General features: G+C 36.7%; 1 protein-coding gene across 31 annotated transcripts in view; it reads left to right on the top strand.

The window, feature by feature from the left end:
• Positions 1-25,772, top strand: part of col13a1 (collagen, type XIII, alpha 1) — a 95,118-nt gene extending 69,346 nt beyond the window's left edge. For 30 of the 31 annotated variants that reach the window (XM_042736421.1, XM_042736417.1, XM_042736419.1 and 27 more), the window contains 22 exons: positions 467-511; positions 5,018-5,062; positions 5,868-5,903; positions 5,991-6,035; positions 7,244-7,330; positions 7,472-7,498; positions 7,635-7,670; positions 7,800-7,856; positions 8,002-8,025; positions 8,164-8,217; positions 8,420-8,464; positions 8,603-8,737; positions 9,477-9,548; positions 9,711-9,755; positions 9,895-9,945; positions 10,117-10,143; positions 10,233-10,319; positions 11,886-11,921; positions 12,899-12,952; positions 13,504-13,557; positions 13,676-13,711; positions 14,897-15,826. In XM_042736421.1, the coding sequence (XP_042592355.1) occupies positions 467-511; positions 5,018-5,062; positions 5,868-5,903; positions 5,991-6,035; positions 7,244-7,330; positions 7,472-7,498; positions 7,635-7,670; positions 7,800-7,856; positions 8,002-8,025; positions 8,164-8,217; positions 8,420-8,464; positions 8,603-8,737; positions 9,477-9,548; positions 9,711-9,755; positions 9,895-9,945; positions 10,117-10,143; positions 10,233-10,319; positions 11,886-11,921; positions 12,899-12,952; positions 13,504-13,557; positions 13,676-13,711; positions 14,897-15,253 (1,455 nt within the window). In that variant the 3' untranslated portion in view covers positions 15,254-15,826. Of the gene's footprint in view, positions 1-466; positions 512-5,017; positions 5,063-5,867; positions 5,904-5,990; positions 6,036-7,243; positions 7,331-7,471; positions 7,499-7,634; positions 7,671-7,799; positions 7,857-8,001; positions 8,026-8,163; positions 8,218-8,419; positions 8,465-8,602; positions 8,738-9,476; positions 9,549-9,710; positions 9,756-9,894; positions 9,946-10,116; positions 10,144-10,232; positions 10,320-11,885; positions 11,922-12,898; positions 12,953-13,503; positions 13,558-13,675; positions 13,712-14,896; positions 15,827-19,088; positions 19,176-21,417; positions 21,457-23,691 lie in introns of those variants that run through there. The other variant, XM_042736423.1, reaches the window with a different exon arrangement.
• Positions 25,773-25,993: the final 221 nt, after the last annotated feature.

Raw genomic sequence — 25,993 nt, 5'->3', positions numbered from 1 at the left:
ACTTTTTTTTTAATATATACTGTATGTCCTGCCCAAACCTGTTTCAGTAGAAACTACAAGAACACAGGAAAGAAAACTGTGCTTGCCAAACAATTTCATGGGGTGTTTAATAAACCCTGTGTTCAGACAAGAGAGGAAGCAGAGGCTTGAGTCCATGGGCCAGACAACTTATGTGTCTGTGTCTCATAATTTTCATTTCCTCTGCACAAACCTCCCCCTTCCCCTCGACCACCCTGTATAGTGAACCATCCTGATGCTTACAGGATCAGAGGATTACTTTATATCATCATCTTTATCGATTTATTGTTTCTGAGTGTGCCAGAAGTCTTTCTCGTCTCATGACTTTGTTTGGGATCATGTGTCATGTCTGTGTATGTGCTACCGGCTGGTTTCCAGCAGTTTGTGTGTATTTGTGGTGTGTGTGTGTTGCTCTGCTGAGGATCTCCCCATCTGTGCATTTGTGTAGGGTGAACCAGGGATGGATGGGCAAAGAGGAGAGAAGGGGGAGAAGGTACTTTGCCTGAGAAATGTAGTTTGTTATGCATTAACTTTGAGTGGTTTGTTTGTATGTGTGTGTAAAAAAGCTCAAATATAACTATCGTAATATTTTTGCATGATCAGCAAAGTTCTGATACTTCTTGGATACACTACCAAAAGTTTGGAATGATTTTGTTTTTTTTATGTTTTTGAAAGAAGTCTCTTATGCTATACAAGAGCCTTGAGGTTGAGACCTGCAGTGGCCAGTAAGATTTGGTCCGTTCATCACACAGAATTTTCATTTTCGTGTGAAAGGTTCCTTTAAGTCGGTCCTAAATGTACATTCCTATAACTCATCCACCCTCATTGACTTGGCACCACTGGCAGACACCTGCTTACGTTACCAAAGCAAGGCCTCGCAAGGGCTAAGGGCAGGACAAATGCTTTGCAACTGAATCCAGGATGTGCACAAAGACATATGACTCAGTCCCGGAGTCATGCTGAGAGATCAGAGGGATTGCACGCTAAGAGAAAAACAGGCCGCAAGCTCAAGACATTCCCTACTTCCTTCATCTGAGCACCTGTGCGTCTGATTTACAGGCCTCTAACCCTGCTGTTTGTGGAGAGTCCCCTGTTACACGCTGCTTGATGGACTTAGCACACTTATTTTTGCTACCTGCCGTTGTCCCTGCCAAACATGTGCTGCCATACTCTTCAATTGTTAGGTCTGTTGTCATGACAGTGCTTTGTGTTGCCGCATTCGAGTTCTGTTTAAATATATGAATGTTTTCATCAGCAGACTCAGCAGACATACCATCTGGGGAGCTGACAGATGAATAAGCACATCTGCAGCAGTGCTATATTTAGGATTTTTTATACATTTATATATATACAACTTCACTGCCTCTAATTGAATGCAGAAATATTTTTGCATGGGTTTGAGGTTGAAGGATGGTTTGTTTGAAGATTGGGCTATTGCTTGTTTTAATATATTGGAATGTGAATAACATGATACACTATTATTCAAATGTTTGGGATGAGTAAGATATTTTGTGAGGATTTTGGATTTTATTACTATTATCAATTAACATTTTAGAATAATATTAAAGTCATGAAATAATGGAATTTATATAGTGACCAAAAATGTTAAACAAAACTCTAGTCTAGTGACTAAATTTGAGCTTTGTCTACGTTTCAGCTCTGCTCAACTGACTTAATAAGGTGCATCCTGGGATACATTTTAAACAGTATTAAAGTTCACATTCTGCACTATGATGCACACTTGCTTTCGCATCTCTGTTTGTTCTAATCCATGCATTAAAAGACTGAAATTTTTAAATTTGTTACATTTTAAGCATTATAGCCTAATGATGTATATAATGTACAGTACAATACATTTTTAAGATTATGAGAAACAGATTGAGTCCAAACATTTAACTGGTATTGTATACCCACAATATTTAACAATGTACTGTATGTCATCACTTTACTATAGTATCACCACGGTAACTTTTATTTGGGGAAACTGCTGTCTTCCCTCGGTCACATCTGTCACGTCATTACTTGTCAATATTAGGTTTTGTGTAGTGAAAGCCAGTGAAAATTTATGAGATAAAAAGGAGATAAGCAAATGCTAAATTAACTTCTTTTACTCCTGCAGCCAACAGCGGGTGAGCCTCATCTGTATTCAGTGAGACTGTTAAAGACTGTCTGCGTTTCTCTCCAATGGGAAACAAATGTAACACACATTTACAATAAAAATCAGGCGTGCACAAACACAGTGAAAGACATTCACTCATGTAACACATGTGATTCCTCTGCCATTAGACTCTTATGTCAAGTAGGAACGAGAGATGATGGCGTGACATGAATTTAAAGTGCAGCACCTCAGAGATCAAATGAGAGCCGCTTTGTTTCGTTCTCTTTGACACTGGCTCTCAAAACTTCTCAGTTACACACTCCCCTCCAGACCAGGATTGATAAAACAGAGAACCCAAGGGCTATTAAAGCAATAAGTCAGGAGAAGCCATGCATTACAATGATTTTACAGTGAGATTTTATGTGCTACATGTGGCCGCAACAGAATAAATGACTGCAAAAAGAATTTTTCTTCACATCCTAAAAATACATTAATTTGAAGTAAAAGTATTGAAGTACAGTATTAAGGCATGTTGTCAGAATATACTACTGTATTTCAGTCAGTAAGATTAAATTGCATTAAATTCATAAATGTTAACAGTCATTCAAAGACATTCAAAGACATTTAAACAAGTGCCATTTTAAATAAATCAAAGAATACCCAAAAATTATATTATTGTAAAAAATGACACACTGCGTCTTTAAGACCCAGAACTACATTTTTTTATAGTTGTTTTTCTCTTCATACAAGGACCCTTTGTGCAGTATGTGATGCATGTTGATGTATATAAATGGAACTTATTAGGTTTAGTTTGGAAATTCCATTCATCCGTTTTCTCTTTATACCTCGTGCCAAGCACGTATACCATGCTCTCGTATTTCATAGGAGCCAAAGTAAGTCATTACTTATTACGAACTGTCCTGAAGGAATCAAGTTTGTCAGCAAAGAACACAGCCACTTCTCCTCAGTGCTGATGACGGTTCTCTTCACCTTCCCAGAGTTCCCCTCAACTCCAAAGGCTCCGTCCTCCTCGTTTTTAGCCTGAAGATTAGCACTCCCATAAATCACTTGCAGCCTCTGTCAGTCCACAACTATAGCCTCTGCCTCACCAAGTGCTATTCGCTCTAAAATAGAAGCGGATGGAGTTAAAGGAGACATGACGATGGGCAGAAGGGCCTATAATGGAATGGTGTGAGTTGATTGGAAATGAAGAAGATCAAAGAGGCTTCCTGTTTTCAGCATGTGTCCATGAAGTCTCTCTTTCATGATTAAAGTGATCAACAATCATTGCATCGTTCCATTCCCTTAACGGGACAGTAACATGAAGTCGGGCTCTTTCATCTACTGGGAACATGAATAAACTCACTTACGACTCTCTGCCTTGTCCAAAGCCTGCCGTCCGTTCTAGTGCCTGATTGGACAGAGTTTATGAAGGCAGCTGAGTATGACAAGCAGTCTTGTCTCAGGCCCAAAAGCACACTAGAGTGCCTTGGATCATTAATACCCTCTCAAACCACACACATGCGTATGGCGTCTGGCTCTCTTGATAACCTGCAGCTCTCGTCTGACCGCTGCACCTGTCAAAGTGGGTTATGCCACGCCAGGCTCTGCCACCTGCCCCCTGCTCAGACTCACTGGAGTCTTCATGCCATCTTTGACCTCTGCCCTCAACTGCCTGCTGTCTGGCCGCCGGTCTCCAAATGGCATGCGTTGTTTTCTGTAGAGGCTTTCTGGACATGTTGTAAAACGCTTCTCTTGTGGCACTACCATGTAATGTAGTGATTGAGTGCTGGCTAATATACCTGTTTGTTTGTGTGTTTGATAACCCTACTAAAGAGACAAGCTTAAACTTGCGTTTCCATACTGCTATATGCTGATTAGATGTGGTTTGCTGCTTGTCTAGTGATGGTTTTCTAGTGAAGCTGGTTGCTTCTTGGAAGATTTTTATTTTTTAATTTTTTCATCAGGCTATAAATATTTGTTAAAATGCTTTTTTCTATGAAAAGTGATGTGTTAAGTTAGTATTGCACTACTTATTCTCACTGAAGCTAAATGAAACTTTCTTTCCTCCATTGGAATTGCTATGCTTGGCTTGCAGCCATTTCGTACATTAGAAATGCATTAGAAATGTATATTTTATTTGTAATTGCTGAATTCCAATGAAACAGCATTTTGACATTTGTAATAAAATATAAATTTTAGGGTGTTCACACATACTCTATTAGACTTGTACACCCTTATTTCTTCCAGCACTGGGAAAGGAGAGCTTTAAAATAAATCAAAAATTAGATATAGATATTAGATATGCAGAAAAGGCACATGCATTACTTATTTGGAAAAGTAACTGATATTTTGGTGTAAGTTTAAAGTGTTCAATTAAATGGTATTCTTTTACTTTGCTAATTGCTTAAAAAGTACATTAATCTGTTTACCTAATACATATTATAAGTCCTAGCACTGCTGGTTAAGATAGTTAAAGGTGTAGTTCACCCAAAAATGAACTTTGTCATCATTTCTTGACTTTCTTTCTTCTTCTGAACATAAAAGAAGAGTTTTCAATGGAAACCAAAACTGTTTGGTTACCAACTTTCTTCAAAATATCTTATCTTGTGTTCAACAAAAGAAAATAAGCTTTAAAAAAAAATGACATGAGGATTGAATTTTAATTTCGGGAGAACTGTAGCTTTAAGAATCTAGCATCCAAAGCTCAACATACAGTCCAGTCCAGTGGTGAGCAGATGTGCTGGGAAATACTTGTTTGTCATCATGTATAACAATCTGCTCAAGTGAAAGTCTTTCAGTGGTGTTTTGCTTGCGTTATGAGTGTGATCTTTGGTTTTGGCTCGTGAATATGACCGTTTAAGTATTGAAAAGTATGAGTAATTAATGCTGATTTTGCAGGGTGAGCTAGGGATGCCTGGAATGCCTGGGAAACAAGGAGTGAAGGTAGTTCACTTCTACTGCAGCCTCTATCCATCCCCATTTATTTATAATGAACTATCCTTTTTTCCCAGAACCCTGCATGCTGTTCCAGAAGCATTCCACTGCTAAAACACTCAGTCTTATATGTTATGATTGTATGTAAATCTGCTTTCACACCAGAGCGTGACTGATTGCTCATTATACAGGCTCCTCACATATAAGCGTCTCACCTTCTGACACTGTAAAGTGGCGTCTGAGACTTGAGGAATGAGATGGCAGGAGAAAGACGGATGGTGCACTAGCAGTCAGACCCCCAGCCACCCTCGACCTCGATGGGTCGAGTGTCCGCATGCAGCCGCAGCTGTGTCTGTAGATCACTGCCTTCATGTCTGCTCATTAGTCTGAGATAACAGACATGAATTAAATAGCTGTCATGTGCTCTTTACTATTAATAACAATCCAACTGTGGGCCGGCTCATTGAAGCACTGCTAGTGATCAGCTATTTGCGTGCCTGGAGAGCAAAACTTTGACATACCAATCTAAATATTGATACCAGCACGTGCTGTCTAATCGCTTCAATAGAAATTATGACATCTGATAGACCCTTGGGGGTTAAACTGTAAACGACGTAAACAGTTTTTTGTCTAAATGATTACTGAGAATAATCTTCAGTTGAAATTACGAATGACTTTTTCAGCCCAAATATATGATGCTTATTCCTTTGTTGATTTTCAAAGGTCATGGTTTGAGGACGTGTTTAGGTCTGTTCTCATAGTTTTTCTTTTCTCTCTTTTTGTTTTCCTAATGTTGATGCCTTGCAACCTTCAGGGAGAGCCTGGTTTCCCAGGTGTCCCTGGACGAAAGGTAAAGGCCTGGTTTGGTGTAGTTGTATCTTTAACACATTTTGTTGATCATTCTTAAAGTAATGAAGATTTTTCTGTTGCTATGAAGGGTCAGGCAGGTGTTTCTGGTATCCCTGGAAAACGGGGCTACAAGGTACGCCCAAATGTGTGCTGTGGCTGTTTCTCGCATAAGTGCTTGTTCTGATACTGGCTTAAACCCTCAGGAAGTTTTTTTAGATGTGGATTTTACTCACCCGTTTGCAATTTCAAACATGTATGGCTTTCTTCCGTGCAACACAGTAATTAATTTTTGAAGGATTTTTGGCAATTCTTTGAAATTTAATGATATTTTCAAGCTTCAAAATGAGAAAATAAAGTGCATTTAAAGGGGGTCCATACAAATCATGCACCTTATTTAACCAACTGAATTGTTATTTTAGAATGTATTTATGTAATATTATATTATTTATTGATATTATGTTTTACTGTAAATTTAAATATAAGTTTTAGTAAGTGTGCTTTTGTTATTTTTATTTTTAAATATATTTAAGTGTAGTGTGAATGTATTCTTATGGTTTAGTTTTAGTCATTTTAATATTTCAGCCGTGTTCTTTTTTTTTTTTTTTTTTTTTTCTTAGGCAACATTTCTAATTTAAGTTTTTTATCTAATAGTAAAAGAATGGCTGAGTTTTTTTATTTATTTTTTTATCACCTTTAATGTTCCACATAACAAGGAAAGGGTTTAGAATAAAAAGAGGCTGAATAAAAAGAACCATATTTTAATTTGGTAAATTGCATTGATTTGACTTTAATTGCATATGCATGTTTAAAAGACTTCTATGAAGTGGTAACCTGACTGTCTGCACTCAATTCTGTTTGTTTTTGATGTCAAAATGTATCTGTTTCATGTCATTTTCAGATATTATTTTGTCTGTACTGAAACTTAACAACGTGGATTTATTACGTTGCGGTTTCACTAGACTTTGTGTTCCATTGATTTTTATATGCACATGCAAGTGAGCATTAAATCTGCATGACCTGCAGTGCTTTAGGCAATGGAAGAAGACAGTCTGTTTTAACATTTTTAATGTGGTAATTGTTATGAATTTATTAGTGTTTCTGCAAAACAGAAGCCCTAGAAGGTGACCTCATATTCTGCGGCCCATATTTGTTGTATTTCAGTGACCACACCTTTATTCTCACTCCCTGTGTTTAAGTACCGCAGCTGTGGTGAATTAAAGACTTCTGTAATGCATCAAAAGCTAATGGGAACAAAATGAGCACAGTAGAATGTGTTATACGCCTTCGGTATATAGAGATGCAGCTTTGAATGTCAACTCCTATATTGTTATTTATTGCTAGGGAGAAAAAGGCGAGCCTAGTGCTGCAGGAACTGGCATCAAAGGAGAACCAGGTGCCCCGGGACAGCCCGGACAAGCTGGACCCAAGGTATCTACCCCTCAATCTCCACCTTATATCCACTGCTGAATATCTTTCTTGATGTGGTGTGACATGCACAGTCTGACAAAATAAGCTCATTGTTTATTCAGAATTGATTTTCGACTTTCACTGTTGCTTGTCTTTTCATAGGGTGACAAAGGTGATCAAGGCATAAAGGTGAGCAATTGACTTTAAAAATAAAATAAAAATAGTCCTAGTTGATTGCAACTCTGCATGACCTTGTATGATTGCTATATTTTAAATATGTCCTTGGGAAAAAAAAAATAGCACAATTAATGTTTTTGACTTGTAGGGTGACCCTGGCCAGGAAGGCCCATCTGGACCAAGGGTGAGTAGAGGCCATGTGTCACTGACAGGAAAAATAATGCAAACAGGTCACCAGATTTGAATGTTATGTGAATGGCTGATATCAGAAATAATGATATATATTATTGATTGTTTCCCCATTGCTCAACAGGGTCCACCAGGTCCAACCGGGGAGCCAGGAAAATCTTTAATCAACAACAATGAAAATGTATGTCTTTATTTCTGATGTATATAAATGTCTTCAATTTGATTATTATTTAGTTATAGTGCATATTCACTTCTCTGCCTCATATAACAGATTCAACAGATTAATTTGTATTATGTGAAGGCACTAATTTTATTTTATTTTTCAGGATATACGCAATGTGCATTTAATGGTAAGTATCATTCTTTGTTGTGAAAACAGTATTTATTGGGAAACTGGATAACTTTATATTTTTTGTGTATTTAAGCACATAAATAGATGAATAGACAAATACTTTCAGATGTTTGAGTATATATTGTTTTTATTTTAGGGCCCTCCTGGTCTGCCTGGGCCTCCAGGGCTTCCTGGGACCCCCGGTTTGAAGGTAGCTGACCAACTTTTCTCATTCTTACTCTTTCTATCCTTAGTGTATAACTTTAGGAGAATTTTAGATTATAATCATATACAATTCTGGTGAGATCTGAGGAAGTTTTTCAGCAGCATGCATGCTGTAGTTTAAGACATGTCACAGTAGGCTACTGTACCTTGTTCTTTTGCATTAAACATAACATTTTTATTTTTCTCAGGGTGATGTTGGACTTCCAGGTCCCCCTGGTCTTGATGGGGAAAAGGTAAATAATAATTAACATTTATTTACTATAAATGAAACACATTTTATCCACTAATCTGCCGTTAGTCCACTGGTGGATGCATTTACCCAACTCTCGAAACTTCATAATGCTGAGTGATTGTACCTGTTTGCTTCTTAGGGTCCAAGAGGAAAGTCAGGAGAACAGGGACCCATCGGCCCTCCTGGACCAGAGGGTCCACGGGGAGAAGGAGGACTCATAGGCTTACCTGGGCCTAAAGGAGACAAGGGAGACATGGGCCCCTCAGGATCACCTGTAAGTGACCATAACATCATATATAGTCTGTCTAACTACACCTGAATTGTTAAATAACCCCAAAAGTTCTTGTGTCCTTTACCGTTTGCATGAAAGAATATTCTGATATCAAAATATCATAATATTCAAATTATGTACACATCATGTAAATACATTAACCCAATGGCCAAGTTAACCAAATTAAGCCAATATTTCAGTTTCTAGAAATTAATAATATATTTGGTATTTGTAAGGAAAAGTTTGGATCCATGTAACCCTCGTTTGAAATATTGACTGTAACTGAATAAAAAAGAAAGCATGCCCAGGATTTCCAGAGGACAGTGCATTTGTATTTGCCTTTTTGTTGGGTAAAATTTGGTTAAAAGAGCATATTGCAATAACTGTGGAATGAACATGTAAAAATCTTTTTCAGATTAAATGCTTAACCAGAATATAGACCTTAATCAAAAATAAGTTGCATGTAAATGTGGTCATTGTTATTTGTGCAAGTGGGATCATGCTGAGTGCTTTGATGAATTTTGAAAGCATTTGTGGTGGGTGGGCAACATTGCGTCTTGAAAGCCTACAGTTTACTAATCATTAACCCTACATGTTGGATGCTATGAATTCAAATGCCTCTTGGTTGTGGGATTTGTTTACAAGGCTGTCAAGTCATGTTCATCAACCCCCCCCCCCCCTCCTCAATTGACTTTTCTGCCAATTTTAATGTCTATTTCCTTATTCTTTCCTCATTCTGTAGGGTTTAGATGGCCCTACTGGAGAAAAGGGGGTTTCAGGGCCCCCTGGCCATATTGGATTGCCAGGCCTAATGGTACGCAATGGTGCCCCTCAAGCAAACAGATTGTTGTCATTGTTGAAAAGACATGGCATGACTTTGAGATGCATTGTATTTCATCATGCCAGTTTGATTTCTTTTGAATGGATGGAAGAATTCAGTATTTCCTATCCTTTTGCTTTTTCATAATGTCTTCAGGGTCAGAAAGGTGAACCTGGGGAGAAAGGAGATAAAGCAGAACTGGTATGTTCCACACTTTTTAGCTGCTGATTGCACATGTTAGAGGGTTTTATAGATAATAGAGCCCTTATGTGTTTCTTAAGTTGGGAAATATATTGAATGAAATGTCTTAATGGTGACTCCCTTATCTGATCTCTCTCAGGTCTATGGGCCTGCTGGACCTCCAGGACCCGCAGGGCCAGTTGGGCCATTGGTGAGGACAATGTCTACTTCATAAAAGCTTATGATAACAGCAGAGATATTACATGCATATCTGTGGAGCATCAGTGCATTTTTTTTTTTCACATTTGATGGTGCATTTATTAAGAGAAACTAATTTCAAAATGTTACTGATTTCTAATATTTATTTATTTTTGCTTATCAGGGACCTCCAGGTTTGTCAGGACCAAAGGTAAGTATTCCAACCTAATGTAAAATGAAGTGCTATTTGTCTTCTGCCATGTGCTAAACAAGGCATTAAATCTCATATGTTCTTTTTAGGGAGAGCCAGGAATAGGCCTGAGAGGAGAGAAGGGATCACCTGGACAGAAAGGAGAGAAAGGAGACAGGGGCCATCTTGGTCTCCCTGTAAGTACATTTCTGATTCTTATAATCCAGTTTTTGATACTTGATAAACATGCATTGCATTTAAAGTCAGTACAATGTAAGATAAAAAGCTGTCCGATCCATCAAATCACTCATTATGAAAAACTGAGTACTTCATACCTGTGATACCAGTGCATAATTTATTTGATAGTTTTCATACAGTCTTGTTAACTGAATCAAGATGTTTTTGTCTTTCCTGAGTGCAGCGTTAGTGGAAAAGCATGTTTTGTGTAAGGTTTGTGCTTTAGCCCCCCCTTAATGCAAATATCAATGTGCTGCTGTTTCATGTGTCTTTGTATCTAGGCGTCATGGTTCATGGCTAAGTGTCGTCACATTGCATGAATCAGTGAATATCCACATTTGGCAATCATATATACAAGTGTTATCATGTAATCATCCTGTCACATTGTTTTTTACACATTTTAATAGATTACCAACAAGTTCCTGATGGTTTCAGATTACTGTGACTGACGTTCATGCTATTATTACAAAATACTGTATGTGGTTGTTTATAAAATGTTTTCTCTCTCTTCTGTAAATAGCATGCTATAGGTTTTGTTACTATGAATTTCAGGGGTCTTTTCCTGACTACTGTATATCTTTGGTGTCAAAGTCATTGATTAACTTATCCTAGTCACATCATCAATGGCACAGTAACTCCTTGACTTTTGTTTTGAATCTGAGATCTGAGATATTGAGAAATTTTCTTAATCAGCATTTTTTCTTGATTTTCAGTATAAAAAAAAGTGAATAAAAAAGTAAAAAAACCTCACAACATTGTGTTACACGTTTAAAGCAAAAACAGTTAAAGCGGAAAAAACTAATAGGAAAAAGAAGTGCATTATGCAATTTTAAGTAAATATGGAGTAAAATAAAATTTGTTTATTGATTTTTACTAAAAACAAGATTAAAATGCTGCTAAAGAGAATGCAACATGGATGGGTAATGTTACTTTTTCCATAACCTAGTGAGCTGCCATAAAGCACAACGGCTGTTTGTTTTGTTAGCTTAGCAACATGCTAGCATCAAATATAACTTAGCGGCATGCTAAATCAAGTCTCCTGTGCGCTTCCCGTGAAGAGAGCTAGCCTATTTGTGTGGCACGCAAAGTCGCTTCCTCAGTATAGTGTTCCAGCTCAGTCACTTACGAGGTTGCGTTTCAGTCAGCATGCTGTCTTAGAAGGCAGCAGACGGCAATGTAGCTCACTAGGTTTTGGAACCGAACAACTATTTACAAGTATTATTTTTAGTTTTTGCATCACTTCTGGAATTTATATGCCACCTGTTGTTATTTTATCATCACCATCTATACGATTGAATGGACCACTTTAGGTCCTGATCACTAGCAGTCTAGACAATAAGATGCTAAAGTCACGTTATAAGGAGTAACTGCTTGTCTCTCACATGTCATCTTCAACACGTCACCCCTCCATCAAAACTAGTGTTGTGTTTATGTGGCACACGAGTCACTGCTTCACTCACCTCCCCCCACACTTCTCCCCTTCTCCCTTCCTCTCCTCTCGCTCTGTAACTTTACACACTGTCCAGGGGGCTCATGGTTTAGACGGCAGGCCTGGTCCAGTGGTGAGTGGCGTTCCCATCATCCACCCCTCTATTTCCATCCATCCCTCTCTCGTTTCCCCCTCCGCCTGCTTCTCTTTCTGTCTTTCTCTTGAGCTGTTGCTTGCTTGCTTCTGTGTTTTGTGTCTTTTCTGTGTTGTCTAATGTTCAAGGCCTTGTTTAGATCTCTATTGAGGTTACATCGGCATGAGTATGACTTTAATTTGACTTTGTCCCTAAGCCTGTTTGGCTGTTGCCTCTTGCTGTTTCCAGAGGTACCACGCTCGGTTGATTTCTCAACCTGTCAACACACGAGTGACTGAAGGGGAGCATGCCCAAACACTTATAAACATTTCTCTCTCTCTCTCTGAAACGCAATTTCTCCTTCTTTGAAAAGTATGCACATCGTGCTCGACAAAAGTGAATAATCCTTTTGCATTTCATGCCGTCGCAGCCCTCTGTACCTTTATAAAAAAAAAATTCAGACATGCTTAACCTCTGACCTTTCGAAGGCTTAATTCCCTCCAAGCTTCAGAGCTTTATTTCATTCCATGACAAGCTTTGATCTTGTAATGTCATACCAGGAGAGAGCATGATGGGAAGCGGCTGCATGAACAATGATTTCATGGCATACAACTGTACAAATGGCTGAGAAGCAAGACTTCTGAAAAAGCAAGATGTCTAACAGCCCTTCTGTTGAATCCTCTCCAAGTCATGGGAGGAAAATGGAAGATGGATTCGCTGTTATATTTACTTGTGTGTCTGTTTATTTCCACTTAGATCAACAAACTTTGGAGTTTTGTGGAATTCCTTTTGCAGATTGGTCCTCGGATAGCTCTTTTTAAACATATATAAGGAGTTTAAATTGCTCTTATTCGGCTCAGAAAAGTTTGTTGATCTATTGGTGCTCAACACTGATTCGTTTCTCTCCCTCTCTAAATTCTTAACCCACCGCCGTGCCCTCTTTTGAAGCTCATGCTTGTCGTTTTCTTTGTTCAAAGGGTCTGATAGGACCAGCTGGAGTGCCTGGGCCTGCAGGACCAAAAGGAGAAATGGTTAGTGCTGTAAAAACAATTTAGAAACAAATGCATGAGGCTTCAGAAATGGGTGTTTCTAGTATATGAAGTAAATGAAGTATAGTTTGAATTACAAATAATTACATTTAGTGTTGGGGAAAGTTACTTTTAAAAGTAATGCATTACAATATTGCATCACAATTAGAGTAACTAATTGCAGTACTTAGTTACGTTTTATGGAAAGTAATGCATTACGTCACTTTTGTGTTATTTTTTGTCACCTGGGAAATGCATTACTTTACTAGTGGAAAAAAAAATAATCTGATAATTTGTAATGCTTTACCCCCAACACTGATTACAATATCGCTTAGGTGATAAATAACTTGATCAGTCGTTGAATTATTAGATGATTAATACATATGCAGATTAGTAATGCAACTAGTTGCTCTGTGAGTGTCGTCAATATTTTAATGGTCTGTTGTCAACTAGTTAAAATAAAATATTCACTGATTGTGTGAGGAGTAAAGTCCAGTGTAATAAAGGTTCAGTTTAATGCCAGTATAATGTATAATGTCTTTTTTACTATACAGGGGGAAAAGGGTGATATGGGAGTAGCTGGACCAATTGGGCCTCAAGGCATCCCTGTAAGTGCTGAACCAGAGCACACTTTAACATTTCAAATACTGTAATATTTCCAAACCACATATAAGTGCATTCAAATGAAAAATGGACCATCAGTAACTTTTCTCCCTATTCATTCAGGGTTTAGTAGGACCACCGGGATTAAAAGGAAACCGGGTAAGATTATAAAAGCGTTCTTGATCGTAGTTTGTTTTGTAGAATATGTTATTGTGACTTTAAGGGACAATAACATGAGTCCACTTTCTTAAAATAAAGGGATGGATGATATTTCTAAACCAGCATGAATCTGCCAGACTTCAAGCATAGCTACTGTCCATTATTTAAAAAAAAAAGCCTGTGGTTATTTAATTTGTAAAATAAAATTTTTTGCAATGTTAGTTGTAATTGTTATGATTTTTTTTTATTTATTAATGAGACAAGCAGAAGCATGCTGGGTATAAGAAATTAGAATGGCTACTGCTTACTGCTAGAACATATGTGTACATATACAGTGAGGTCTAAAGGTCTGAAAATAATAAAATTAAACCTGAAAAACACAAATGTTATGCCATAAATATTGAGTAAAATGTCATTTCTGTACTATTTAATTATCATTAAATAGTCATTAATTAGATAAGAAAATGTGTGTGATCATGTGACTTTTTGTACAGATTGAAGCATGCCCTTTCATTCTCAAATCATGATGAATGGAGCATCAGGATTTACACATACACAAATGAAATTCGAGTTCAATTTATTAAATTAGTGAATTTATATTTAAAAAGTATTAGATTTAAAAAAATGCCACTGTATATGTTCATTGATCAAGATTTAAACCTATATTCTTATTTCAGAACAATATATTTCTTATTCCTTATATACATATATTTATTTGCATTTATTCTCTTTGTTTTTGCAGTTCTTATTTTGTTAGTATATAGACACATTTAGAATATGTAGACTAAAAAAATATATTTTTGCATGATTAACACAAAAGCTGACGTATGATATAAATGGTTAAAGTTAAAATGTTTTGCAAAAGAGCTATTATAATAAAAATAATATGAATAGCCCATTGCTTTTCTATGCTTTTCCTATGCTTTCATCCTCCTAGACTGAATGCCTCGATCCTATTAACACTAATTTCCTCAGTTAATGACTGAATGTTTCCCACCTTGAATGTCAGGACATGTCAGTGCTCCTCCCAGCATCCTCCACTGGCCATGCAGTAGTAAACAGGACCAAAAAACTCAATCAAGTCTTGGATAATTGTGCTCAGTGGAAGGTGCTGTGGAGGACCTTTGGACACGGTGCTGTTTTTACTCTTGTCCTTTCCTTGTCTTCCTCTCTTTTTTTCCACAGGTCTTCCTATCCCCTTATCCTCCCCCCGCACCCTGGCCTGTGTCCGTGGCTCTTTTTGCTGAGTCGGGCCGGGTCGTCCTCTCTGTCCCCTTCTCACTCGCTGGCCTCCTCCTGCTCCTCCTGCATCCTAATGTTGTAGCCTGGGTTAATACTCCTCCTCTTCCTCACCTCCTACTTTTGTTCATATCCTTCACTGACCTCCCTACCAACCTGTATTCATTTTCTCCCAATTATTCTAATGCACAGAGTTCTTATTGTTCCACAAAACCCTCATCTGGATCTATTTTGAAAAGGCACAAAACCAAGCAATGTGGGAAAAGGCATTATGTCAGTGCGGAGCTCATTTTGACATCCTGATGAGAGAGTATTTAAAAAGTTGGGAGCCAAAAGTTCAGAAAAAGTCTTCTAGAATCAGCATTTGTCAAACAGGGTTAGAAAATGAGCTCCATGTTGGTTCATAATGTAATTCCACTTTGATTTTTTTCTTCTTTCTCCATTAAGTGTTAGAATAACAGTCATGATGAGGGCTGTGCAGAATGTTAGAACTCTGTATCCTAGCCTGGATAGATCCCACTTTGGAAGACTTACTGTATAAAGCTTAAATGTAATAGTTTCCTCTGAAGAACCCTTCAATTCGCGTGCAGACTTGTGGATAAATCATGAAACACTCTAAAAGCAGATCTGGTTTTAATTATTAATAAAGCATAGGGAAGTTGATTAAACTGTTTTAGTGCCTCTTCAGTTTTGTAAATTAGCCTTTGTAATTATATTTCATTGACTCAAGAGTTCTATATGGAATCAATCACAGATTGTCTATTTATTGGAGCCAACCATTTGATGTAAAGATCGGGAATAGAGATATAGAGTTCGTTCCATTCAAAAGTGATCACCCAATACGCTATTGACTTTAAAGGTTTAGACATAGGGCTACTTTTCAGGTACTTCTAGTTGGAATGACCCTACAAAATAGAAGCCATGAAGGCATTTATCATTTATCTGTTAAAAAGTTTGGGGTCAGTAGTTTTGTTTCTTTTGAAAGAAATTAATACTTTTATTCAGCAAGGACACATTAAATAAAATAATTATAGTAAAGTAACATTTATAATGTTACAAAATATTTCTGTTTTTATTCATATTTAACTTTATTTAATTTTAACTTTCTATTCATCAAAGCATCCTGAAAATAATAATAATCATAAATCATAAAGAAATCATATTGGAATTATTTCTGAAGGATCTAGAAACACTCAAGAATGATGCTGAATTACATCAGTTTTGCATCACAGGAACCAATTATATTTTAAATATATATTAAAACAGAAACTTATTATAAATAGTAATAATTTTTCAAAATATTGCTGTTTTACTGTTTTTAATCCAATTAATTTAGCCTTGAGACAAAACTTTCAAAAACTTTTGAACTGTAATGTATATGTACTAGAGACAAATAAAACTAAATAAATAAATAAATACATAGACTCCCAAGGACATGACCTTTACATAAGTCAATCAACTTTAATCTTATTTATTCATTTTTGAACAGTTATTACGTTTAATTAATGTGCTTTTAGTATTTTTCTCTCATTTAGACTTTTTGCAAATAAAAAAGTCAAAGTGATATTAAAATTGTGTCACTTATATGGGTTATAATAATAATAATAATAATAATAATAATAATAATAATAATAATAATTGTAATGTAGAAATATGTATTAAAGGTGTCATAGAATGCATTGATACAATATTTTAAATTGTTCTCTGTTGTCCCCAGAGTGTGTATGTGAAGTTTTATCTCAAAATATCCCACAGAAAATGTTTTATAGCTTGTCGAAATTGCCACTTTTAGGGTATGAGCCAAAACGCGTTGTTTTTAGTGTTTGTCCCCTTTAAATGCAAATGAGCTGGTGCTCCCACTTCCCTTTTCAGAAAAGAGTGCGGAGCTTCAAGAGCTCATGCTTGCAGGCAGACCACCGGGGTTACGGTTTAACTGGTGGGGACCATGTTACCAACTTCACATTGCTTCCAAATGCAATTTTTAACTACCACATTCCAATTTACAATCATTCTGATAGCACGTGAAGGCAGCATTAGTGAAAACATGCAGAGACAATGCTAGCTTTAGCAGCATTAGCCTTACAGAACAAAATATGAGGCGTGATGCTTACTTTGTCTTGAACCTGGACATTTGCGCACAAAGCGTTGGTATCGATTCCTCTTTCAGAAGCAATTTTTGCACAGCTCCAGTGCTGAACTGACCCTCGTTTCTGAGGCAGTCCAGCGTAAATTGATTAGCTCAAACATATAGGACTTTTGCCATTTTTTTCCGGGACACGCCCTTCAATAATGAAATTTAACCAGCGTGTCCTCAGCAGTCTATGGAGACTACTTTGTTCGTTGGTGCATCCCAACACACAACACTTTTAATGGCTTTTTGGCGCTGACATTAGCCGCATTTCCACTGTCGGGCCAGTGCGAGCCAGGGCTTAAAACGGGCCGGGCGGGGCTAATAGCCTCGGGCCAGTAGCACGAGGCCAGAATAGTGCAGCGTTTCCACCGTCGGGCCTGAAGCTCCGCTGCGCGTCACTAAAACCCGCCCTTTACATGCCTCTAAGGAACAACATCATGCAACCCCATCATTTCACCAACAAACAGAAGTTTTCAGAAAACTAATGAGAAATAAGTCACTGGAACTAGCACGATCACAAAACGAACATGATAACAGCGGCCTTTTGTTTGCATGCTTTGTTAAATATTCAAATTCAAAAGCATCGATGTTTTACTATAAGTGATACATAGAGCATAATGAATCAATTTATCAGGGCTCAAAATTAATCACACAGAAATAAATGTATTTCTATTTTATTTATTTCTAACGCTTATGAAAATAGCCTGCTTATTCAGTCGAGTCTGTTTCTGTTTATTTGTAGTCACAGTAGCCTATATACGTCACATTTAGAATGAATGATAATAACTCTATTTTTATAAAAGCTCCCGAACAAAAAACATTATTATATTTTGATGACATGCTACGCGGAGCTAAACTCTCGAGACGAGACTTATGACAGATAAAATATGGTACTAAATAAATACACAATTGTGATAGAGAATAAGAAGCTGTCGTCTGATTTCTCCAAGTGGTTGCATTTACCATGTTTATTATGGTAAAGTTAATGTTTAGCGTGCATAGTCTTTTACATCGCTTATAAATATTTCTGCCTTTTATGATGATTATAATCCACATCGGATCGCGTTATTTCAAACACTCGCTGCTGACTGAAAGTGAGTTTTGAGCTGAGCTTATTTTTAAAAGTTTTTAATGTTGATGTTATAGCTGTTACCTTTCTGAAATGAACGGCGCTGACACTCTCCAGACGCGGAGAAACTCCGCCTTTGTTCATAACCACTCCTCTAGCCCCAGCTGGCCCGCTTTGGCCCAAGGTTTTCATCGGGCCAAAAAACCCTGGCCGTTGGCCCCGAGGAAGCCCCGACGAGGCACGATCAAGCCCCGGAACTGACAGTGGAAACGCCACTGGCCCTGGCACGCACTAGCACGCCCGCTTTAAGCCCGACAGTGGAAACGCGGCTATTGTATCTCCAGCTACAGCAATAAAACAGTAATGGTGGACTGCTGCTTCTCACTCAGGGCTGTGTATATGCTAATAGAGCAGAGAGAATCACAAATGGGTGGGACTTTCCCCCAGTATGATATCATAGTAGTGAGAAATCTGGAACGGCTCGTGTAGAGAGATTGTTTATGATTTATTGGGATTATAAAACAATGAGTTGGTGGATTTTTACCTTTATAGGTTGGTTGTTTTCACACACTGCGGCAACACAACTGTGTTCAAACACCTTATAAAAGTGATTTTTGCATTCTATGGCACCTTTAAATATGTATTGTGAAAAGCTCTTTACATTGTCCAAATAAATGTGCATTAAATCAATCAAGTAAATGAAAGTCTGCACACTAACCACACTGGCTGATCTCCTTCTCCTTAACCCCTTCACTTACCCTCCTATGATCCCACTACTCATCATAGCTCCATTCAGAAACAGCTACTCTCAGAATGTCTAGTAGAGCATCTAAAGTCTCTTACAGTTATTCATAGTGACGGTGCTTTTCTTACTAGTACTGCTATAGTAGACTAGGAGGACTAAAGTCTGACTTTTTTGAATGCACTGTTGTTTGCAGGGGGAGAGGGGCAAGAAAGGCAACAGGGGGGCCAAAGGGGATAAGGGAGACCAAGGAGCCCCTGGATTAGATGCTCCGTGTCCGTTGGTATGTCTTTCGTTCAACGTGCAGCACTAAGGCAAAAGGAGACTTCCCGAAAGCCACATCTCCTTATGTCTTTGTGTAATAAACACTAACAGATTCCCAGAAGAGTTCTGGTCGAAGTCTGAGAATTACAACGTATATACAATATAGAGACTTATATGTTACTCATGCATTATATTAGAACTATTATAGATGGGGATTTATTGAATTCAAAATGACTAGCACCAGAACTCTCAATGGGATGTTTGCTTTTCAGGAGTAAGACTGACAGGAATATGGTTCTGCTGAACACAGTGGGATGGAACCACTATTTCAGTAACTAAACAATGTGAGTTTCCAGCCCTGTGGATGCAGCAGGTCTCTTCCTGTCGGTCTCGGGTCCAGAGTGCTCTGGTCCGATCAGACGCTGGAACAGAGTGGCCAGTGTAGCTGGACAACAGGATGTTTATATGATTGATTTCATGAACAGGGTTTCCGAGGCTTTAAAGGAGAGAAAGGTGAACCGGGGCTGCCAGGCCTGGACGGGCTAGATGCCCCGTGTCCCGTGGTATGCTGCTGTCTATCCCTTTCCTTATTCTGCATGCTTCCTGCCTTCCTGAACCAGTAATGCTTTCTAATTGCATAAAGCTTTAGCATAGCCTGTTTAAGGAATGGAGTGAGAAGAGTTAAAGAATAGGACGGAAAATTCTTGCATGCATCAGTATCAATATCAATAATCAACTCTATCTATATATTTTAAAGGAATAGTTCACCTTAATATTTAAATTTACTCACACTTCATCCAAGGTCATCCAAGATGTAGATAAGTTTGTTTTTTCAAGGGAACAGGTTTGGAGAAATGTAGCATTGTATCACTTGTTCACCAATGGATCCTCTGCAGTGAATGGGTGCCGTCAGAATGAGAGGCCAGACAGCTGATAAAAACATAACAATAATTCACAAGTAATCCACACCACTCCAGTTCATCAAATAATGTCTTATGAAGTGAAAAGCATTTTTTTTTTTTTTTACTTTTTTACTTTAAACAATCGCTTCGGGTTATAATAATAGTCTACAGTAATCTATAATAATACTCCCTCCAGTGAAAAAGTCCATTCACTGTTGTCCTCTCACATCAAAATCCACAGGCATATTTGTTTAGAACTGCTTTGCAATGTTTTTTTTTTTCTTGTAAACGATTCTTGGTCTGTACATATTTCTCTCCTGATTCAGACAAGACAACTTTTTCACTGGCGAAAGCAATATTATGGATAGAGGACTCATATTGTAGTTAAAAAATCTTAATGATGAATTTGTTTCTTACAAACACTCAGATTTCACTTCATAAGATATTTATTAATGAACTGGAGTCGTGTGGATTACTTGTGGATTATTGTGATGTTTTTATCAGTTGTTTGGACTCTCATTCTGATGGCACCCATTCACTGCAGAGCATCCATTGGTGAGCAAGTGATGCAATGCTGAATTTCTGCAAATCTGCTTTGACGAGACAAACTCTACATTTTGGATGGCCAGAGGGTGAAATAACGATTCCCTTAATTTTTAGCCATTTTAAAAATGTTTCAAACCAACTAATTGATTTATATAATAAAATAATAAAAATCTAACCGTTTGTTTTCACCAATACATAAGGTTTAACTTTCTAGATTTCTGATGATTATGGATAAAATATTTAGACTACTTAATCTACTAAACTCGTTAACTTATTTAATGTTTAACATGACTGCATGCGTTCCATTTTCCTTTCACTTAACTTTGTATTCAATATTCTTTCACTAACCCACATTTTGTCTAAATAATCCTCAACTAAATTTCACAACATCTGTTTCAGTCCAGTAAATTGGAGCATCCTGGGTCACCACAGATAGCTGCATGAGAGAAAGTGTTTACCGGAAATACATTGTTGCAAAAAGCAGGCATCTTGACTGGTCATTGTTGAATGAAAACACTTTGAATTGAATGAAATATCCAAGTGTGTACTGTAGATAGATAGATAGAATAGTATAATTATTATAAAATTATAATTTAAGTTGCCATTTCGTGTTTAAATTTGTGTGCACAGACAGTCATCTATTGACTGATTGACTGATTGACTGCAGGGGGGAAATGGAAATGTATGTTTCAAAAGTGACTTTTGAAAGGATTATACAGTATATACTATATATGCACAGATACGGTTATGTCTCCCTTCTCAAGGAAATAACTAAATTTTACCGTTCTTCACCACTCCTCTTTGTTGTTTTAGGGCGATGATGGTTTGCCAGTACCAGGGTGTTGGAATAAAGTGAGTTCTATTGACTGATCATATCAATATTTTGGTTTTTAAATAATTGTGGTCATACCATCCTAAATATGATAACTCTTGTCATATGGAGGTATAGATTTAAAGTGAATATATTAACAGTCATCTATAATAAGTTTAATCATACTGTAATACAAATTGGTTTAAAAATGATTTTGAGCATTACTCAATATAGAACTAAACATTTTCGGTCCGCTAATATCATAATTTATGATCAGTTATTTAGCATATGATTTGAGATTTACTGTCGATTCAACATTTTAAGAATAACTCTATACCTCCATTTGATCGTAAGGTGTGTGCTTGAAAATAACTCAGTCTTTTTGCCTCTTGTTTTGCAGTGACATTAATTCCTGAGTGCCATGTGTGATTGTAAATAGAATATTTATTTTTGTACTTTTTTGCCATTGACTTTTTATATTGATGGAAAATACAGCAAACCATAAAAATACTGGCAGGACTTTTGTACAGACGTTTATTTTTATTACTGGTAATGTTGTTTATGTAATGGACTTTATACTGTACCTATGCATTATGTCAAGATGTTTTTTTTTTTTTTTTTTGTTTTTTTTGATGGAGGAAGAAATATACTGTGGCAGCATATGCATGATATTTGTGCATTATGTTAACTGATAAGTGCCTATTAACTTATTGTATCATGGTGTTTTAATGTGATGTGTCGGACCACACTGCACTGATTAGTGGGGCTGGAGTTACAAATTGGCCTTGTGTGTAAGAGGAAACCCTTTGCTCTGAGATTAACATGTTCACACCACACCTAATGAGCGTACACTGAAAATGCATATGTTTACTGAACATTAAAATGACTTATTTCAAAGTCCATACTACATGCAGTATAATATCAAGTCAGATGTTTTATGTGAGTTTCAGTGCATAAATTATGAACATTTGCAATGCATGGTTTGTTAAGTGAGTTTTCTCCATATTCACCTGCCATTGTTTGCCAAATATATTATTGCAAAAACTGAATTAGTGAACGGCTTAATGTAAAGAAACGAATGGCTAAAGTCCACACGCAGTGCTTTGCCTTGGTGGGTTTCATGTAAATATGCCTATAAACCTTGCCCTTTGAGCAGCTATTTTTTTCTCTATCTTTATTCTTATTTCTGGCAATTTAATAGCATAGTCGATAAATGTAATTTACGTACTTGGGCAATGAATTTAGCCTTAAATTATCTCGTACATATTGCTGCTCACTGTCAAGCACATATTTGTGTTTTTTAATAAGCATCAACACAACCATTCAAAAGTTTGGGGTCAGTCTTTTTTTATTATTATTATTATTAAGCAAGGATGCATTCAACTGATCAAAAGTGTAACTTTTTAAGCAGCAAATCGGCAAATTAGAATGATTTCTGAAGGATCATGTGACCGTGAAAACTGGAGTGATGATGCTATTTTAAATTGTAAAAATATTTCACAATATCACTGTTTTTTTATTGTATTTTGACTAATAAATGCAGCCTTGGTGAACATACAGTAAGTGACTCCTTTCAAAAATCTTACAGACCTCAAACTTTCGAATGGTAGTGTATGTCCCATTTTACCTCATCCATAAGTAAAAATGAAGAATCACATGACATGCCATTTACATCATAATATGTTTATTCCCAATAATAATTTAGTTTTATGTTCATTCAGTGTTGAAGTGGATTGTGTAGGATTGCTGCTGCTTACATTGACAAGCTATTCAGGCTCCATTTTGCCACTTAATATCAAGTTAAGCATGGTTTGTAATCAAGTGTCTATAAACATTTTATCTGTCTGTAATACCTCATACTAACATGTGCCTTAATGCTTTTACTCTGCCAAAGTAGTCAACAACAATGTCAAAGAAGCTATGCTGTCAACATGAGGAATATAAGATAATAAATGGCTGTAAAAAGCCCAAACGTTTTCAAACATGTCTTATTTATTAATATGTTCCTTCTTTGATTTGATATCCTAAGAAGATTCTCATTTTTTAACTCTTTGTTTGCATGGCTATGACATGACGTTTACACAGAGACTAAGAAAAATTAACACCCTCTGGATGTTTACATGCTGAAGTTGTGCTTGTTATTGTGATACGCATCTGACTAAAGTGTGAAAACTGCATCAGTGGGTTTCAGAATTGTGTTATGCTGTGTGAGGCCTTCTCCGTACGTCATTGCTGCAGATGTCCACTACAAATATGTATGTTTCTTTTATTAAAAGGGTCAGAATCCGTTCCAGCTCGCCAAGAAGTAACCCTGCCGTGAGATCCATGAGCTTCTGATTCGATTTCCTTCATAAGCAACACAAAAACTTGAATAGATTTCGGGAGATCTTCGAGTTTGGCCTGCTCTTTGGTGGTTGTTTGAAGGGTTTAGTGTCCTGTATAAGCGTCCTGTAGTACTGAAGGGCTCCAGAGGGTGGCAGATGTGAGACTGGACTACAGAAAAGAAGTAGCCTGTCGTTTCTCCAAGTTTTACACCTCTTTCTTTCTCTTTTATATTGTTCACTATGTGAAAGAAACATTTTAGCACATTTCGTTCCTTGTTGATGACGATGTTAAATAATGTTTGTGATCAGAGGATCCAGCGCAGCTCATTGAACATGCAGATGTGGTCTTGTGTTTCCAGACAAACCAAAGAAAGACAAAATCTTTGATGATTCCTGATTCAAACTATCACTGCCTTTTGTCGAGAGTTGCAGGTTGAATGTAACCTCACACTCATACTCACGTTTATTAGTAGTATTTAACATGGATGTGCATAACCGTCCTGCTTTGCATTATGCATACATGCATTACAGTACATTCATACAATATAATGTTGTGCTTGTACATAGCATAATGTTATAGTCCACCTTTAAAAAGTGAGAATAGAATAAGTTGTACAGCTGAAAAACAAAGTAAACATGAAATCACCGTAACTACTTCGAAACGCTCAATGTACCAGCTAAATGTTACTTCACAAAAACAGTTTTCAAAAATTGCAACATGGGCATTTGATGGTGTTGCAACATTTCACTGCTGTAAACATAGATGTCAATGCTGACTCCATCTGTATATTTTGCCAACTCTTTGAAATGCAAATAACTGCTTGCAGTTTGTTTGGGTTAATCTACTCGTACAGAATGGCTGTACTTTTCAGAATGTATTGGGGCAGCTAAAGCAACCAATTTAAACCAGCAGTGACACATTGGGCGTTTAATTTATCATTGGTTCAGCACACGTTTGAACTTCAGATAAACTATCTGTTTATATGAAGTGTTTTATGCCTACAGCTGAGTAGAGTAAACCTGTTTTTTGACACGAAAGCTAATTTTGGTTGTTATTATTACCAGAATCACAGAATATACAGTACTGCTATGGGATGACAACACCACATCAACCATAACAGGGTTTGTGAAGGAAAATAATATTTAATTACTTTTAAAATTGTAACCTGGATTTAAAAAACAAACAAACAAACAAACAAACAAACAAACAAACAAAAAAATGATGTGGTGTCATATGTACCAGCAGCTATGTTTTTTTTTAACCTAATGCAAGCATTCCTTATATTATACTTTGACTGTTTCAGAAAAGATTGGTTGTATATAAACCCACTGTAAATGTAGAGTTTCATTAAATCTTCCATCATGTCAATTTTAATAGATTAAGGTGTTATCCAGATTATTTAAATTAAATGAGTTTGCGTTCAACTCATTAAAGCCTCCTATTCTCTCATGAGTATAGGCTGTTTTCACGGTAATCTGAATTAAATACTAAAAAATGAAAGATAATGTATATTTATCTGAAACTTTGATTATTGTATTATAAATGACTGAAAATCTACTTTTATTTGTTTTGAAGACTTAAAGTTGAATGATATGTGTAAAAAATTAGCATTTCGTAGTGATACACTCTTAAAAATAAAGGTTCTTCAGTGGGTTATTGGGGTGCATTTTCACTGTTTAGAGGTCTTGACTATATGATATTCTGGAGATTTAGAAACCTCTTGATTGATTTCTAGGATCTGTAAATCACAAATCATCAGTGCATAAATTGTTTTTTAAAGAATTGGCATTAGGCAGTAAGTCATGCTGATTTATGGTGTCAGGCTGTAAAGCCCTTTAACTGTTACCTTTATTTTTAAGTGTGTTGAGATCTGTACATTTACAGACATGCATTATTTTATGCCAGTAGGTACAGAATAATTAATATTTGCAACAAATTTCAGATTATAATAATTTTTAGTTGTTATATTCTCAAATTGGTTGCACGTATCACTCATTCTGGACCCACTCACATAATGCTAAATTTACAATGCTAAAAAAAAAAAAAAAAAAAAAAAAAAAAAAAAAAAACAGGATGAATCTGATCTAATGCATTCTGTATTATATTAGCATTGGGTGATTTTTTGACTTTAGGGCATGTTGTAAAGTGTTTTTCGTTTTATTGTACACAAGGCATCATTTCTTTTTTCTCAGTATAATTTTGCACATTGAAGTGTGTGTGACTTTTTCCATGTTTTGAACAAGAATATAATAT

The sequence above is a fragment of the Cyprinus carpio genome, chromosome B13 (assembly GCF_018340385.1).
Source record: "Cyprinus carpio isolate SPL01 chromosome B13, ASM1834038v1, whole genome shotgun sequence".
Classification (NCBI taxonomy): Eukaryota; Metazoa; Chordata; class Actinopteri; order Cypriniformes; family Cyprinidae; genus Cyprinus; species Cyprinus carpio.
This window is presented reverse-complemented; position numbering and strand designations above follow the sequence as displayed.